Consider the following 19,308-nt stretch of genomic DNA (forward strand, 5'->3'; position numbering starts at 1 on the left):
AGCGGAATTCCTGACCACTTTAAACAGCTTCTTCATCTGGCTGCTAGGAGCTTCTGACCTATTGACAGAAAACAAATACAGTTTAAAACGAACAAGTCCCATGAAGATTCGGGGTAGAATAGGTCTTCAGCAACCCATGCTTGCCGTAAAAGGCGACTACGCTTGTCGTAAGAGGCGACTAACGGGATCGGGTGGTCAGGCTCGCTGACATGGTTGATGCATGTCATGATATCCCAATTGCGTGGATCGATGTTCATGATGTCAGTCACTGGATTGTCTGGTCCATACTCGCTTATTTACAGACCGCCGTCATGTAGCTGTGATATTGCTGAACAACAAACAAACTTTGTTCCCGAGTTTGTTCAGGTGAATACTAGTACTTGACAAACAAACAAACAAAATGAAACGTTTGTTGTGGCGTTTTTTTCCGAGGCAATTATTAGCATATATGGTTTGTAGTTATCATGATTTAGAGTCCACTTTCCATGCTGTTGATACGATTTCTTAAATTCCGAAAAAACAGAACCGGAAATCCCCAATAATCCAAACAAGAGCGTAACCAGTTCCTTCAATGCCGTAACGCAGACGTACTTGGGGTTTTTTGGTGGCTTTGTATGGTGTACACGCCCTTATAATGGAACATGGATTCTGAATACAGCTTTATGCTGAAAACACTAAATGTTTAAATTCACACGTAGAGCAGCTTTTGCCAACACACTCGTTAGACACTCCAACAAGAGTTACTTCACTTAGTTTGGGTTCAGTATTTGGGTGAATATTTTACGGGCGAGTGTACCAATACAAGCCCCACGTCAAATGTCTTTCTCACTCCTGTGGGCACAGTATTGGTCTCGTGTACAGTATCAAGCTGTACAATACAATACACTGTCCATTAGCGTTAATGCAGTGTCGCAGCTAGGCTAATTTTAAGTGTAAGCAAAACCAATTTTACGAGGGTCCGCTCGTGGGGTTTGGAGGCATACTAACAGACAATGTTTAGAAATTAGATGCTCTTAAACGCTGTTTCCTGCATTTTGGGACCGTGTATGTTAGATTTTATCACAAACCATCTACCACTAAAATCCTGAAGTGCGTAGTTAAGATTCCGATTTTCAAGTTAGACAATAAATATCACGTTCGACTGTGTAGAGTTTAAACTAAAAAAATTCTGCATAGATGGTAAATTGAGTTTTACTTGTAAAAGAAATTGTGCTTTTTTTGGTGTAAATAATGTGCTTTTTTAGGTGTAAGCATTGCTTTACTGCTACACTGGTAGTTTAGCCCCTGACCTACCTGTCATGACTTCCGGCTTGATGAAATCATTTATTGTTGTTGATAGGTAGTTGTTTCCTGCAAAAGAAGGCCACAGCAATGTAATTGAATGTGAGCTGAGATCCATGCAATTGAAACAGGTCATTGACATTAAAGCTTGTACATTCGGCTCGTATATGCATTCTAGGTTATCTCGGTTAGCATTTGGAGAACTCCATATTCGAACTAGTCCCGTGCACGAGACACAACGCGTGTTGGTGCCTGTCACCAACCTTTAAACAAATTTCAAAGTAATTTTTTTTGAAAATATCCTATTTCTGTTCTGCACTCAATAATATATTTTAAATGAGGACCGTAGTGTTAAACGAACTGTATGCGACGGGATCTTTCGGTTTGCAGTTTACGGTCAAATCGTATCTCTTCTCCATCAACTGCCCACATTCGTGACCAACTCGTGTTATTTCGTGACAATCCGAATAGCGACTCGTGTCCCATTCGTCACCAGACGCCCCTTTCCGTAACCTGCAAGATAGGGCGACGAGTCTTCTTGCAGGTTACGGAAAGGGGCGAGTGGCGACGAATGTACTGCCCCGAGGCATTATACGGGTAGCGGAATGCGCCGAGTTAATCCGAGTGATTATTCGAAGCAATAACATATGAATCATGAAACACTCACGCCCTGTATTGTCCGTATGAAAGAAGTGCGAGTCCTCGATCGTCTTCCTCGACAGTGTGTCGTATTTGTCCAACATCCGGTGCTGATGCGCGTTCATCCTGGAAATATATTGTAACAATTTAATGCTGCCACAAGCACAACATGTTCTTTTTACGAGAATGTAATGAAGATTGTGTTTAACGTTCTGCTGGGGAAAAAGAAAGTATAAACCCATATTTGATGGTGGCTAAAAATGAAACAAACAAGAAATGGTTATTCGATGGTGGTGTATTTAATCCGGATAACATAGTTATGTTTTGGACCTTATGTTTTCAGTGTTTTGTTTAGATAACGGTCAAATGAAATTTTCATGTTTATACTTTCTTTTGCCTAGCGGGGCGGTCGGGTAGCCTAGTGGTTAAAGCGTTCGCTCGTCACGCCGAAGACCCGGGTTCGATTCCCGACATGGGTACAATGTGTGAAGCCAATTTCTGGTGTCCCCCGCCGTGATATTGCTGGAATATTGCTAAAAGCGGCGTAAAACCATACTCACGCACTCAATTTTGCCCTGCAGTACATGTGGAAACTGTAATCGCCTTGTTTCAGTCATATAATCTACATTGCAATGATTCGGTGATTTCAAAGTAATTTCCTTAATATGAAAATGCATTAAACACATTCAGCGATAGCTGATGCTGAATGAAGTTCGAGACAAGTTAACTATTCGAGAGAACCGACTAGAGTTCACCTTCTTCTTCCAAGCGGAGTATAATCACTCTTCATCACAGAGGTATTAAAAGCAGCTTCCGTTTTGGCCGGCTCAAACAGGTTCCGGATGGTCAAAGCCTCTTTGCTGGAGGACACGTACGGGTCAGCAGCCTTCATGTCCTGGGTGTTCTCACTGGCGTTCAAGTGTCCGAACTTCGTGTCCGGAATAAATTCGGTCTTTCCAGCTGGATGTTTCTCTTGGTCTGTCTGAGGGCGGCCATCAAACTGGTTGTTTGTCTCTGTGATGAAGTCAGGACCGGAATATCCCAGTGTGAAGTGGGTTTCCTTGCGCATCTGATTTCGATCTCGACAGTGTTCCTCTTTCTGTCTTCTACGGTCCATGGCATGGATGCCACCCATGAAGGTACCGGCAAACGTATTCTGAAGTAGAACGATAAATATTGTTGTTTGTCTACCAACGCCAACGCCATTGGTACAATGTGCGATGCCCAGTTAGAATATAACGGCACACAACCATACTCACTCACTCAAGGTCGGCTTTGATAAACTGAATAAATGCCCTGCTATGACTTTCCAAAGTGCAAGTCAAGTGCACAAATAATACAGGTAAAGACTGGGAAAATTTGTGGAGGTCGAAGATTGTTGGGTCGTGTACAAAATTCATCCAGACGAAAGTCCTTATATTTCAAGCTCTCTAACCGCGTTTAGAGGATTTAGTGTCGAGAGAAACACATCGACGACCTGCCCCACTTAAGGCCCAGATGTAACTGAGTTAATGTTTAAAGCGGAGAAAACCCCATGTAACCCACTCACTCACAAACTGCATTCTTGTTGTAGAAGGAAAGTATAGAATCCGAAACCGAGTAGTCATAATAGAACCAGGGCGGTATTCGCACACATTCTTAGAATGCTGAAAGAGGTCTAACGTCTGAGAAAATTCTAAGAAATACCAAAAGTTAATCTTAAATCTGAATTGCGGCGTAACTTGCCCTTGATAATTGCCTTCCACTCATTGACAAGTTGGACCAATTTGGGTTGCGTTTCATGGTGATGCTTTGTGAAAATCCATCCCCCAAATCCATCAGACGCACGTCAACTTGACACCACGGGACAACCACGTGATACAAAACCATGCCCCTAAACCCAGAGAGTATAAATACTCAGAGTTCTAAATATAGAACAGGTGTCCCTGGTTACGACCAACGTCCAAACTAAGAGTTACTCTCCAAATTTAACTTTACTCTTAGCTTAAAGTTACTCTTAGAGTCATTATAATTACATTCCTGAGTGTAACTCTTAGCGAAGAATTTTCTTAGCGAGTTAAGAGAATTCTTAAGAAAATTCTGTACATACTGTATATCATATATACATTGTGTAGCAAAGCGACTGTAGACAGCACAGCATTCGTCTGGATACTCACCTTTGCCTCGCTGAGATTAGGCAAGCCCTCATAAGGTAGCGCGTCGTTGGTCCTCAAGTAGTCGAACTCTACAGTAGGTGCTTTCACAGGCTGCATGGGGGTGTACGCACTTGGGGGATTAAGGTAGTCTCCGTGGGACACTACAGACGTTTGAAGGAATTGTAAGGCGTTTCATATTTTACGACAAAGAAAACATATGTGAGAATAAATTAACATTTTATAGAAACTAAATCCTGATAAACAAATTAGTGTTAATAATTCCTTCTTTCAGAGGCATTTAGAAGTTGGAGTACTAAGTAAGATACGTATATGGATGAACAACTTCTTTATTACAATTAGGAGCGACGTTTCGGTGTAGGTTCTAACACCGTTATCACCGTTATGCTTGAAAACGGTGTTAGAACCTACACCGAAACGTCGCTCCTAATTGTAATAAAGAAGTTGTTCATCCATATATCTTATCCTTACTTAATAATTCCTACCTTGGCTAGCTTGTTCATAGTGAATATTACACTGCGTTGATACTTTAAACATTTGTAAATTACCAATATAATTTGGTACACTATTCCATCCACTGATTCTTAAAAGCGTATAAATTTCTGCATTCTAGATTAACCAGCGTATTTTATATCCTTTCTTTAATAATAAATGTATAAATGTATTGTATCTCGTTTCTAATGTTACAGATAATAGAATAGTGATATATTACACTGGATAATATTTCTACAAGATAATTTATTGGATTTTTCATATCACATTGTTCATGTATAAGTCGCAAATACAAAAGAACGATAACAGAAAGATTATGTTCGGTAACTTACGTGATTTCTGTCGGTCGTCAGCGTGACGTGAAGGGTCATATGACAGAATGACGTTATTACCATGACGACGGTCAATATTTCCCTCCATGATGGTCCTGCCATCCGCGCCCTTAAACAGCAACATTTAGTCAATACTAAGTAAATTTTGAAAAGCTTTCCCGACATATATAGATTATCACAACAATGAAAGTTAGGAAAATGATCAGAATCATCTCAAACGGCCTACACGACCACTGGTTTATTCCCAGGAAATTGTTGGACACCAATAGTTGGTGGGGGAACGGTGCCACTGCCCGGCGTTTTATGTTATTATGTCGCGCTATATTTTAACGTCAAACGGCCTACACGACCACTGGTTTATTCCCAGGAAATTGTTGGACACCAATAGTTGGTGGGGGAACGGTGCCACTGCCCGGCGTTTTATGTTATTATGTCGCGCTATATTTTAACGTCCCGGTCGGGGATCGAACCACCGATCATCTTTTTAAAGGGCAGAGGCTCCATCCACTACACCACGGAGGCGATCTCGCACCCTTCAGGACTGTGGGCAAAATAAGCGTAGAATACCCGCTCACTCACCTTGGCCATCGGCATGGTTGAGAAAGTGAAGTCCGTCTGGTTGCTGGTTGTGCCAAACTTGGAAAAATCAGGATCATTCTGCAGCAGCTGGAGAAGAGACATGAGAGACATGAGTGAGTGAGTGAGTTGGGTTTAACGCCGATTTTAACAGTATTCCAGTTATATCACGGCGTGTCAGCTTAATGTGGGAGGATAGACGTTTACCACTTCGGTGAAACCCACGAGCACGGGTATGGTGCTGACAAACCTAGAAACATAATCGGGGCGAACCTGGATTCGAACCCACCACAATCATAGGTTTCTGGCGTGCCCAAGGGACGCAACTCTGCACAGCGAATCGCGGCGCCTTAGACGACTGGGCCACCCGTGCCCCCAGAAAGACATGAATTACAAGAACTGTATATAACATAACAAGGAGAAACACGGTAATATGTGTCAACATGTGCTGTTCATCATCTCCCATGCAGAAGCGAATTCGATAGCATATCATCAATTTAGCACGAACGTTTCTGAAGATAGATTTCGCGGATTTATCTTTTAACTAACTTGAATGTGGTTTAGACGTAATTGCAAAGTATCAATACTGTTTACTATAATAACATCTGACATGTATCTGATTACATGTACATAATTCTAAGGTTAACAAAAGGGTCACATGTGGCGCAAGACTTGCGTCCCTTACTCCAGCCAGGATCTGCTGATCTCGGGTGCGAAAACCCAGATTCCCCCTGATCATAATCATTGGAGACCTTTTACAGTGGCCGTGGCATCACAATTCTCTGTGCCACGTTGTGTACCTTAGCAGTGACAGGACCGGCTGCTTATGAGTCCCGATCAGGAGTCTTTGTCAGCATAAAGCTCGTTGGTTTCACCACAGCGGAAACCTCTACTGTCCAACCGGCGTCACTTTCGTCTTTCCTCCCACTTCAAACTGACGCATCGTGATTTAAAGTACTGTTGTTAACGGCGTAAAACTCACTGACTTGTAAGATTGTAAGTTGTAAGATTAAGGAGACACTTACATTGCCAGCCGATGGCGGTTCATAGAACTTTGGCTGGCTTCTAGTCACCATCCCACCCGGAGCGAAGTCCTTGCCGTAGATGGAGGCGACTGTGTTGGCGTCAGAGCCGAGCTGTAGACAAATGCTTTGTTATTTACTTGTACACAAACAAACATGTAACAAGAGTTTGCCACTAACGTGGCTATATCCCCCGCCCTTGTTGCAGAATTTATGACATAATTAAATCTAAACAAACCCTAACCTTTTTTAACCGAGGTGAAACTTGTCATGGAAATTGTAAAAAAAAGAAGAGTTTGGAACCTAAGTCCATCTTGCTGCCATGGAAACGTAAAAAAATTAAAAATTTATAAAATTTATAAATAGCAAAAGGCACCAGTTCAGCATTTACCTGACAGACCTGCAAAGTATGATGAACAAATATTGAACGGTTTATGAGTTATGCTCCGGAAACGAACCCTACCCTCACAGAACCTAAGTCCATCTTGTTGCCATGGAAACGTAAAAAGGTAAGGATTTCTAAAATTTCTAAATAGCAAAAGGCACCAGTTCAGCATGTACCTGACAGACCTGCAAAGTTTGATGAAAAAATACTGAACAGTGTATGAGTTATGCTCCGGAAATGAAACGTGACGGACGGACGGAGCCCGTTTCTATATCCCCCGCCAACTTTGTTGGACGGGGGATAATGAATGAATACCAATACAGGGCAAGCCTAAGCAAGATGCAACTTGGTTCCTAGTTTGCGATATATGTCCTGTCCTCACACTTGCAGATTGACACATGACACATGGTTTGGAATTACCTAGGGAGCAAAGAGAAATGAAGGTCATACAGAGGAATTAACTTTACTGTGAACCTTAAAGAACAGTTGGCTGGGAAACAATGTTTGTTTGTTTGTTTGTTTGTTGTTTAACGCCGCACTCATCAATATCCCAGCTTTATGACGGCGGTCTTTAAGTAATCGAGTCTGGACCAGACAATCCAGTGATTGACAACATGAGCATCGATCCGCGCAATTGGGATACGATGACATGTATCAACCAAGTCAGCAAGCCTGACTACCTGATCCCGTTAGTCGCCTCTTACGGCAAGCATAGTCGCCTTTTGCGGCAAGCATAGGTTGCTGAAGACCTATCCTACTCCGCATCTTAACGGGCTGGGAAACAATGCATGCTGACCTTGAAATGAGCCGCTGTTTGATAATCCCTCCCATCCAGTGCATCTGAAACAAGAGGAAATCAGCTGATGACAACAGTTCGAAATTGATCCCCATGACGTCACGAAAGGTTGACCAATTGTGTATCACCATTGTGCCAGTCATCTTCAATAATTTCGTTTTTGAGCGGTAAGTAATTATTTTTACTTAATAGTATTTGATGAGAATGTTGTTTTTATACCCTTCTGTTTCGAAAACTTTTATCAGAAACATTGCAAGGCCTAAATCTTGGTGATTGAGTCGAATATCGTTATCTCGAAGCGTCCTTATCCACACCGTCGGGGTCCGATGACACGCAAGAAGACAGGTCACACATTATGGCCGCCCGATACGTGTTTTAACGACAGACACTGAAGTTTGGCGGGGACTTTAGCTGCAAGGAGCCCAGAGTACAAATATTCTGAAGGATGGGTTAAGCTAGTCTCCTACGTGGATCCATCTTCCCGAGGCAAGAGAGTTAACTGACTATAAAGTTTCCAGTTTCCACCCTTGCCGAACCAGGCTGGTATTACGGAGTTACAATTTGGCTGGACTAACGTGTCTATGCATAGTCCACGTTGTCAACAGATGTTTTCAAAATCTTTTCATGTTTTGGATCAAGGTGCTCACGTGATTTGATGCATTTCGCGATGTAAGACACGTTTTATCACAATATAGATCTTGATTATCTATCAGATCGTCCTGACTGGGCGCCACCTTTTTGTGTAAAGCAAACGCAAGTGATACGAGAGGTGGAATCTGATTGGTCCATAGAAGAGGCTTAGAAGGGACATAGCTGGTAATAGCCACTGGTGGCGCTACGATCGAGCCCAGTAATTCCAGCCTAGTTCGGCAAGGTTGGAACTGGACTTTTAAAGTCAGTTAACTCTCTTGCCTCGGGAAGATGACGTGGGTCCTACCTTTGAACACTGCCGGAACAGTGTGCTGTCTCGCATACGTGGTCAGTTCGTTCGGGACGTTCTCAGACGCTCTTCCACCCCGCCTGCAACAGTCATGTAGACGTTCATTTTCTTCGTTACAGATGGATGATAACATTAATTCTTGTGACAGGGGTTAGTCGTATTTTGCTTCCAGAGGAGTGAAGTGACGTGACAGGTGACTCGTTGACAAAAGTTTAAAAGGTTTAAATAATATATTATAATATTTATATCAAATACACTCGAGTGAGATTCTCTATTTAATACCCTTATGTTATCATGTTTGTTTGTTGTTAAACACTCAACAATAAATATTTCAAATATATGACGCCAGTCTGTAAATAATCTGGTCTGGACCAGACAATCCAGTGATTGATCATCATTAGCATCGATATACGCAATTGGGATACGTTGACATGCATCAACTAAGTCTGCCAGTCTGACCATCTGTTCCCGTTAGTCGCCTGTTACGACAAGCATGGGTTTCTGAGGATCAGTTTTAACCCGGATCTTCAAGGGTGCATTATGGGTATTATCCGAAATGTCACGTGACGAACAGTTTCTGTTTGATAAGGTATTAATAAGGTTTGAACTTCTCTGTTCTGTTGAACATTCACGACGTGTTTGCACGGTTTACTTACGGCTTGTCTTGGTTGAACTGGTGTGCAATGATCTCTGCTGGAGGTCTTGTTCGGGGACCATAGTCACCAAAGGTGGTTGTCTCGTAGTTGTGAGCAGCTGCAACATCATCATAATCATCATAATCATCATCATCATCATCGTCATCGTCATCGTCGTCGGTATCATGACAATGATAATACGAGCAGCAAAATACATTTAAGCAGTACGTTGAAACAACAGGAGCGTACGAGTAGGAAGACATTGTGTTGAGACTTGTAGCATTCAACTGGAATGAGCTTGATCTGAAACCCAGAAGTGGGTAAGTGGATTTACAAGGCGCTGCAAAGCGAATTGTGGCACCTTAGCTAACAGAGCCTTACGTGGCCACCAAAACGAGTGTCGGGGTTGTATATGCTGACCTTTCCAACCTATAAAAACAAGTATCCCCTTGAAACATCCATCACATCAAAAACCGTTCTCGTCGCCTCAAAGAGACACCCGACAACTCACCTACGCTGTTGTAGACGCTGCCTAGACCATGCCGTCAACTCAGCTACGCCGTTGAAGGCGCCGTCTAGACAAACCGGACAACTAAGCTACGCCGTTGAAGTCTCCGTCTAGACAAACCCGTCAACTCACCTACGCTGTTGTAGACGCTGCCTAGACCATGCCGTCAACTCAGCTACGCCGTTGAAGGCGCCGTCTAGACAAACCGGACAACTAAGCTACGCCGTTGAAGTCTCCGTCTAGACAAACCCGTCAACTCACCTACGCCGTTGTCGACGCTGCCTAGAAAAAGCCGTCAACTCAGCTACGCCGTTGAAGTCACCGTCTAGACAAACCCGTCAACTCACCTACGCCATTGTAGACGCCGTCTAGACAAACCCGTCAACTCACCTACGCCGTTGAAGTCGCCGCCCAGACAAACCCGTCAACTCACCTACGCCGTTGTAGATGCTGCCAAGACAAACCCGTCAACTCACCTACGCCGTTGAAGTCGTCGTCTAGACAAACCCGTCAACTCACCTACGCCATTGTAGTCGCCGCCTCGGAAGACGTTGGAGGTCAGCTCCATTTCCTTCATGTGACGTTTGATCTTCAGGGCGTCCCCCGTACTGGCCAGCTTGCTCGACAGGTCATCCTGCCTTGACCGCCCATATGTCCGCATATGCTCGCTAACGCCGCTGCAATGGCATTTTACTTTTACAGGTATGTAGAAGTACTTCGGATATTCTCTTATTTTTTTAAAGTGGACAACACAGATGTGATACTTTGTTCAGGATGGGTGTAAAACAACTGACCTGGACTCGTCGTGGCCGAAATCGAAATGACTGTCCCTCTGCAGGTGGAACTTGGCAGGGTCCAGTGGGAGTTTCATCTTGCAGGTGTTCACTTTGGGGAAGACTGGGGCAGTGGCCGCTCGGCCCTAGAAAATTCAGTGAGTGAGTTAAACGGGAAACGCTGAACGACTGGTTAAGTCAAAGGTTTCGCAAGTCGTAGAAAAAATGATAGTTTGATTAAGGTTTACGAATGTGCAAAAGGCTTTAGAGTGATGTAAAACCTTTGGCGCCAGAAATTCCTATTGTATTTTATAGAATCAACCCACCGAGACGACGCAACTTACCGCCAACATAAAGGTGTTTTTGTACTCGGACTGGCCGATGGCGCGGTGTGGGGCGTATCGGGGAGCCATGTCCTGCAAATGGAATCAGTTGGTTGTAGTCATAACGTCAAGCATATTGACCAACTATACATTTAACGGTTAACATGTGTACCGTCACGCTCATGCAAATGAAGGAATATGTCAACCATTTAAGAACCGGATGTTTCCTTTTAGCCTTGATTAGGATAATTAATTATCCTTATTCAGGTACTAGGTTAGCTCTGCGTTAAACTAGTATATACTTACGGGCCAGTTGATGGTCCGATCCGCCGCAAGAACCGCCGGCTGAGGACAGACGAGGATTAAACATTTAGATACCAAACAATAACCTCTGCGCATCCACCCAACATCTAACAACGTGCGTTTCCTAATGGTCACGCATATGGCGTGTGTGTTAAGCGCTATACTCGCCCCAGGTTCTAAGGCGTATGTGTTATGCGCTATACTTGCCACACACCTAATGCGTGTGTGTTCAGCGCTATACTCGCCCCAGGTTCTAAGGCGTATGTGTTATGCGCTATACTCGCCACACACCTTATACGTATGTGTTATGCACTATACTTGCCACACACCTAATGCGCGTCTGTTCAGCGCCATATGCACCTTAGGTTCTAAGGCGTATTTGTTATGCGCTATTCTCGCCACACACCTTACGCGTTTGTGTTATGCGCTATACTTGCCACATACCTTATGCGTGTGTGTTCAGCGCCATATGCACCTTAGGTTCTCAGGCGTATTTGTTATGCGCTATACTCTCAATAAACCTTATGCGTATGTGTTATGCGCTATACTTGCCACATACCTTATGCGTGTGTGTTCAGCGCCATATGCACCTTAGGTTCTCAGGCGTATTTGTTATGCGCTATACTCTCAATAAACCTTATGCGTATGTTTTAAGCGCCATACTCGCCACAAACCTTATGCGTATGTCATAGCTTTCTTCTAACACCAAATTCCTATTAGAAAATATATATCAATCAACCTATATCGGTAAACTAATCTGACTATTCTTAAAGTAAATTCAGTATAGCGAATGCACTAACTGACCGCCGCATATAAGATATTTTATGTTTCACATATGCGGCTAAACTCACGGTCACTCCAGCTGTGAGACAGTGGCTCATTATGCAAATCTGCCCAGCCAGGCCGACACAAAGGGTCACTCTCTCTCAGAACCAGTGATTAATGAGTTAACTTCACGTCACAGGGCCGGCACACATGGTCAGTCCGACAGTGATGTAAGGGTCAGTTAGGCAATACAACAACCTACTTGAATAAATCCGTAAATAATGACACACCCACCCATTGTACAGCCGATCAACCGCGGACACCTGGGATGTTGTGATCTTTAGTTATGTAACATAATGAAGGCCTGAGTTCTATATATACGGCGGTCGGTGGTAGCAAACTTCACTCTGCTTCCACCAATAAACGTCACCCACTCAACAGCCTTCTCTGTCATTCAAGGTAAGTCACTATTTACTTAACTGTTAACTTATTTTGTCAGCTACGATCTTAATACGTTAGAGGTAGGTTAGATCTATTTCGACTATATCGTAGCGTTGTGAAAATTATCATGGACTTAATATCCAGACAATACTTCCTCTCGCGAACATATATTAGTATTTTAGTATACTAGTTGCACGGCAACATCCCAATATGAGTATGTGTACCAATGTCAATAACTTGTACGTTCCTACATTCAGTGACACATACTCATAGCAATGATTTGCCTGCAACTTAGTAACATTGAAAACTGAGTCGGCCAACATGTATTTATATTGTCTATCCATGCGTTACTGTTTTTCTACTGTTTTCTACCAGACATATTTTCACGTAATTAATGCCTTTTAATAACCATCCGTTAAACAAATATATTGTACATCTTTACAGTCATGTTATTATCGGTTGTATGCCGATTGTATTATTATGATCGTACGTGTTGTACACGTATTGAATTGTTTTAATCATATGTATGCAATTAGATGAATATGACTCAACCTCTTATATATATTATCATGCCATTACAATTAAATGTACTTCTATGTAAATTCACTCTGCTTCCACCAATAAACGTCACCAACTCAACAGCCTTCTCTGTCATTCAAGGTGATAGCCAGTCGTGACCGCTGCTACCGACTAATTCCCCCAATTAAGTAGTACACCCAAAAGACAAGCTACGTCACCCCAAAAAGACCGCTACGTCAACTGGTGAGAGGATCCTTTCTTGGACCAGGTCAACGACTGGCAGAACACCGAAGAATCACAGAGAAGAGCTGCAAAAGTCAGGTGACAAACAAACCAATCGCCTCAAAACGAGTCAGGCACCAGTCAAACCAAACGCCTCAAAACAAGTCAGGCACCAGTCAAACCAAACGCCTCAAAACAAGTCAGGCACCAGTCAAACCAAACGCCTCAAAACAAGTCAGGCACCAGTCAAACCAAACGCCTCAAAACAAGTCAGGCACCAGTCAAACCAAACGCCTCAAAACACCAGGCATCTCAGTAGTTCCAACAATCGACTCCTGAGCAGGGCCGTGATCTTCTAACATCCATATCGGATGATGTTGCACAGATCCCAAAATGCTCTAATGTCACTAGGTCAACCTTCCCGCAAGGACCTCAGCCAACCGAACTGCCACGATCAAGCCAATCGTAACCTCATCACCCAGACAGGTAGAAAACGTAACCATAAAATTTTCGTAAATCATAAACTCCCATGTCCAGCCAATATATCTACGTGAGAATCATGTCAACATTGTGGTGAAATGAAGGGTTAACCAAAGTAACTCAATGATACTGATCCCATCATTGCTTCACTTTCTTACCCTAATTTTCTTTACAGCATTTGCCATCTCTATCGTAGGTATGCTTCGAATTTCGTAGGGCCACACAAGCCCTTGTTTCCAAACTTCCTCATCACCAAGTGCTCTTGCCCAACTATTCGGTCTTTATGTTTTCTCATATCTGTCTTGAACATCGCAACAACAAAAACTATTAATAATAACAAATAATAATGATGATAATCCATTTTGTACCAGAAATGATTATGACCATTATCGTTGATGAACATTAATCAAATGTAATGTTATCTATTGTTTTTTGCATTGTATTACCATGTCTGTAACACATCTATTGTTTTTTTGCATTGTATTACCATGTCTGTATCAACGTTTATCCTTACCTAATTATGTCAATTCTATTTTTGCTTTTGAGGACAAAAGCTTCCTGTCGCAGAGGGGTATTGTCATAGCTTTCTTCTAACACCAAATTCCTATTAGAAAATATATATCAATCAACCTATATCGGTAAACTAATCTGACTATTCTTAAAGTAAATTCAGTATAGCGAATGCACTAACTGACCGCCGCATATAAGATATTTTATGTTTCACATATGCGGCTAAACTCACGGTCACTCCAGCTGTGAGACAGTGGCTCATTATGCAAATCTGCCCAGCCAGGCCGACACAAAGGGTCACTCTCTATCAGAACCAGTGATTAATGAGTTAACTTCACGTCACAGGGCCGGCACACATGGTCAGTCCGACAGTGATGTAAGGGTCAGTTAGGCAATACAACAACCTACTTGAATAAATCCGTAAATAATGACACACCCACCCATTGTACAGCCGATCAACCGCGGACACCTAGGATGTTGTGATCTTTAGTTATGTAACGTAATGACGGCCTGAGTTGTATATATACGGCGGTCGGTGGTAGCAAACTTCACTCTGCTTGCACGGCAACATCCCAATATGAGTATGTGTACCAATGTCAATAACTTGTACGTTCCTACATTCAGTGACACATACTCATAGCAATGATTTGCCTGCAACTTAGTAACATTGAAAACTGAGTCGGCCAACATGTATTTATATTGTCTATCCATGCGTTACTGTTTTTCTACTGTTTTCTACCAGACATATTTTCACGTAATTAATGCCTTTTAATAACCATCCGTTAAACAAATATATTGTACATCTTTACAGTCATGTTATTATCGGTTGTATGCCGATTGTATTATTATGATCGTACGTGTTGTACACGTATTGAATTGTTTTAATCATATGTATGCAATTAGATGAATATGACTCAACCTCTTATATATATTATCATGCCATTACAATTAAATGTACTTCTATGTAAATTCACTCTGCTTCCACCAATAAACGTCACCAACTCAACAGCCTTCTCTGTCATTCAAGGTGATAGCCAGTCGTGACCGCTGCTACCGACTAATTCCCCCAATTAAGTAGTACACCCAAAAGACAAGCTACGTCACCCAAAAGACGCGCTACGTCACGTATGTGTTAAGCGCCATACTCGCCTATGGTTCTAAGGTGTATGTGTTTTGCGCTATACTCGTAACAAACCTTATGCGTATGTGTTAAGCGCCATACTCGCCTTAGGTTCTAAGGCGTACGTGTTATGCGCTGTACTCGCCACAAACCTTATGCGTATGTGCTAAGCGCCATACTCGCAACAAACCTTATGCGTATGTGTTAAGCGCCATACTCGCCTTAGGTTCTAAGGCGTATTTGCCATACGCTTTACTTGCCACACACCTAAGGCGTATGTGTGTTAAACGCCAAACTCGCCCCACACCGAATGCCTATATATTGTGCGAAATACTCGACACACACCTTATGCGTACGTGTTTTGCTAAACGCACTTCATGAATGAGCCCAGTCCTGCGCATCGCGCATCAGATGTAACCCAAGACGTATACAAGTGTGTGTACTGGGCATCTCGATTCACACATCACACATTTATAGTCGAGGATAACATGCTCATCGTTCACTGTAATAATATAAATTATTACTATACCTTCGAGAACGACTTGGTGTCGAAGTCGTCTTTGGTGGTGCTGCCTTGGTAGGTTTTTGTCGGGAGGTTCGATCCCGAGTCATTGCCAAGGTGGAAGTGATGATCGAGCTGCAACAGCATCACAACTTTGTCTCTCAAGTTTATACAACACTTGATGAAACGAAGACATTTGTACACAAGTTTATGTTTTTAAATTCAAAAAAATATAATTTAAAAAAAAAGAAAAATCTTTTAGGATGTTTATTAAATCATGATTCGACGTTTTCGTAACCCTGTACAATACCACATGGACAGACGTACAAGGACAAAATGGTTTATTGCATATAGTGACGCTCCGATGTAGATTCTTATACCATAATCAAGCAGGAGTCAATGTAGCAGTAATATTATTAGTGAGTGAGTATATACGGTAATACGCCGCTTTCAGTAATATTGCAACAATATCACGGGGGACATCAGAAGTTGGCTTTCCACACTGCACCCATTTGGGGAATCGAACCAGGTCTTCGGCGTGAAGAGCGAACACTTTAACCTCTAGGGTACACAACAGCCCCTAAAATCATTGGTAATAATTGCAGCAGTTTGGATTAGAGGCGAAACATGGCCACAGGTAGACCTGTATCCACTGCAGAAACGATAAGTGTTACTTCCCTTAGATGTCAGGATCCGTTGATCCTATATGTTCGAATCCCTATATCGCACCGTTTATTATCATTAATCTGAGATGACCGTACCGTTGTCATTGTAAAAGTCTATGACATTCGTTTCGGACTTTTCTACATTGATGAGCTGAGTCGTGGCATGACTGAAACAGTATTCATAGTGACGTTTGGCTAAACTCTTTCACTCCATACACTGTATAGAGATTATTAAACGAGCATGTGTGGCATGCTGATTTTACGAAACGAGTGTCAGAATTCTTGTATTTCCCAAGTGGGAGCGATGGTAATACGTGAATTCTTACACGAGTTTCGTAAAATCAGTATGACACACAGTCGAGTGTAATATTTCCTTTATTACCCATTATTTCTTAATCCTTTTGAGCTCCCCTTTAGAAAAAATGCATTGATCACTACCACTGTCCCAGAAAACCACAAATTGTCGAATGACGTCACAATCTTCAGCTATGACGTCTAGTGTGACGTCGGTCCGACTTACGTCACAATGAGATTCGAATGACGTCAACAATGCCTTTCGGATGACTGAAGCAACACACTGGTGCGTGAGAATTAATATTTTATTCTAGTGCACATGCAATTTTTATGAACTCGGTTATTTCTAACTCTATGGGTAATAAATAGAGGATAATTAATGTGTTTTCTCAAATACCACTTTTATCTCATCGAGTGAAGTGGGGAGAGTCTAATATTTTCACGAGTGACGCAGAGTGACACATTGAATTTTTTATTTATCATATACGTTTTATTTTTATTACTTGCAATTTTTATATGTTTTCCAAAACAGTGTCTGATAAATTACTAAGTTCTCCCTGTCGCCCCTTTACCACCGCCGTATACAGGGGGTTTGCGAAAAGAATATAGTTCGTGAATAAAACTATCCCTGTTAATATATGTTATGCGAAATATATTATTTCATATCGAGTATTAAGTTCCGTGGACATTTTTGTTTGTCATAATTAAACATACCTGTTTAAAATGAAAACAGAAATCATTTTCAAACAGCGATTATTTTAATGGCGTAGGAATACATGAACAGTTAGTGCTGTGACCATGTCGAACGATCAGCTGAGCGCTCTCCAGGCTTACAAAATCCTCCAAATTTGATCAAATTTTCTCACAGATAAGAATGAAAGTTGACATAAACACATTTATAGAACCCCGAACATTTTATCTGAAACATCGTTGCTTGCTGTCATGAATTAAATTAGGAAAGTTCAATTCTCGGAAAATTCAAGCGGGCGCTTCTCCGGCACCTTGTTTATATCAGTCACTAGTGACTGATAACTTGATCTATCGTCACTGATAAATTCCAGTATTTCATTCATATGTATATACTAAAGTGAATACCTTACCTGACCAACCCCGGCGGCAACATGATCGCGGTCTAGCTCAGTGCCCTGTAAAAACAAGAAATATATAATTATAACCAGGGGCGACTAACGCGATCGGTCGGTCTTGTTTGATGCATGTCATCGTATCCAAATTGCGTTGAGCGATGCTCATAATGTCAATCACTGAGTTGTCTGGACCAGACTCAATCATTTATAGATGGCCGTCACGTACTTTATACTCGTACTTCAGGGTTCAGTGTCTGCTAATCATAATGGGACAAGTCACGATGGAAGAGAACCATTTGAATCAACAAAATAACAGTTCGGAGAGACAATATAATAATTCTTGAAAAGTAAATAATAGTTCGGGTAACCGAAATAAAAACTCTAGCAATTAATGGGAACCCCAATGTATTAATTTGTCTGAGTGACAAAGCAATCGTTGGAACGAAATAGAATTTATATTATTTAAATATACCGTGTATTAAGTATACCGAGTTATAAAAAAGTGCAACCCGTTAAGGTCCGGGGTAAAATATGCCTTTAGCAACCCATGCTTGCCTTAAAAGGCGACTAACGGGATCAGGTGGTCAGGCTCTCTGACTTGGTTGATGCATGTCACCGTATCCCAATTGCGTGGAACGATGCTCATGATGTCAATCACTGGATTACTTACAGACCGCCGCCATATAGCTGTAATATTGCTGAGTGCGGCGTTAAACAACAAACAAACAAAAAAATATAAAAAAACAACCTATCGACCATGCGATATCATAGTTAATATTGACGTAAGGCCGCGGACTAGAGGAGAACACGTGCCGTGTGATGGCATGACTGACATGTAAAACACACGAAACAACTTGACGTCACTTCCGGCTGATATCGAGTGCACGTTTGGGACGCTGTGTCTTGAATTGGGAAAAGTAATGTGGTCCTGAGGTTACTGACGTCCTTTTGTTAAAGCAGGTACGTAATCTAACTCTCCGCCGACATTCAAACACAGCATGTATGTCACCGCTGTCTGAGTATGGTATGTACGTCCCTGTGCGACAGCTGGGGATATGTTGCTATAGCTGTAAGCTGCGTGACAAGTGTTATCATATCGATTGACGTTTGTTTGAATGTTAAGTTGTTTTTGTTTTTTGAATGTTTAGAAGCTCCATTTTTTTCCAAAATGAAAATAGTTGATCAATTGTTACTTTTGGTAAATAATAAGAAATAACAAGCTGTCTTCTTTTGACAATTGTAATATAATCTGCAAAGATATATATTTTCCTAAAAAGCGAGGCATATGTAATTTGAGCGGATCGTTTGACTGGGCGCCGCCATTTTGTTGGAGGCAAAGGCAAATTGTATGAAAAGTGGAATCTGATTGTTCAATAGGAGGGACATAGAAGGGACATTACTCGAAATAGCCACTGGTGGCGCCAGCTACGACCGAGTCACGAAATGCCAATGTCACAGGAAGATGCCGTGGACGATAAGCGGTGTCCATCTCAGTCGGGGTGTGATGACATCAGCCAAGTCACAGAGCCTGGGATGCCATGACATGC

At 42.1% G+C, this 19,308-nt stretch overlaps 1 protein-coding gene across 1 annotated transcript in view; it reads right to left on the reverse strand.

Annotated features, from left to right (window-relative positions):
- LOC139443337 (uncharacterized) overlaps positions 1-19,308 on the reverse strand; it is a 22,519-nt gene continuing 3,211 nt past the window's right edge. The window contains exons 2-18 of the mRNA XM_071224316.1: positions 17,777-17,821; positions 15,745-15,852; positions 11,162-11,200; positions 10,877-10,948; positions 10,554-10,678; positions 10,279-10,436; positions 9,273-9,369; positions 8,614-8,696; positions 7,677-7,720; positions 6,499-6,609; positions 5,477-5,563; positions 4,898-5,006; positions 4,077-4,216; positions 2,676-3,076; positions 1,949-2,046; positions 1,294-1,350; positions 1-58 (exon numbers count right to left, since the gene is read on the reverse strand). Of these exons, the coding sequence (XP_071080417.1) occupies positions 33-58; positions 1,294-1,350; positions 1,949-2,046; positions 2,676-3,076; positions 4,077-4,216; positions 4,898-5,006; positions 5,477-5,563; positions 6,499-6,609; positions 7,677-7,720; positions 8,614-8,696; positions 9,273-9,369; positions 10,279-10,436; positions 10,554-10,678; positions 10,877-10,948; positions 11,162-11,200; positions 15,745-15,852; positions 17,777-17,821 (1,800 nt within the window). The 3' untranslated portion in view covers positions 1-32. The remainder of the gene's footprint in view (positions 59-1,293; positions 1,351-1,948; positions 2,047-2,675; positions 3,077-4,076; positions 4,217-4,897; positions 5,007-5,476; positions 5,564-6,498; positions 6,610-7,676; positions 7,721-8,613; positions 8,697-9,272; positions 9,370-10,278; positions 10,437-10,553; positions 10,679-10,876; positions 10,949-11,161; positions 11,201-15,744; positions 15,853-17,776; positions 17,822-19,308) is intronic.

Source organism: Haliotis cracherodii, unplaced genomic scaffold (genome assembly GCF_022045235.1).
Source record: "Haliotis cracherodii isolate W230 unplaced genomic scaffold, xgHalCrac1.p SCAF_5, whole genome shotgun sequence".
Taxonomy (NCBI): domain Eukaryota; kingdom Metazoa; phylum Mollusca; class Gastropoda; order Lepetellida; family Haliotidae; genus Haliotis; species Haliotis cracherodii.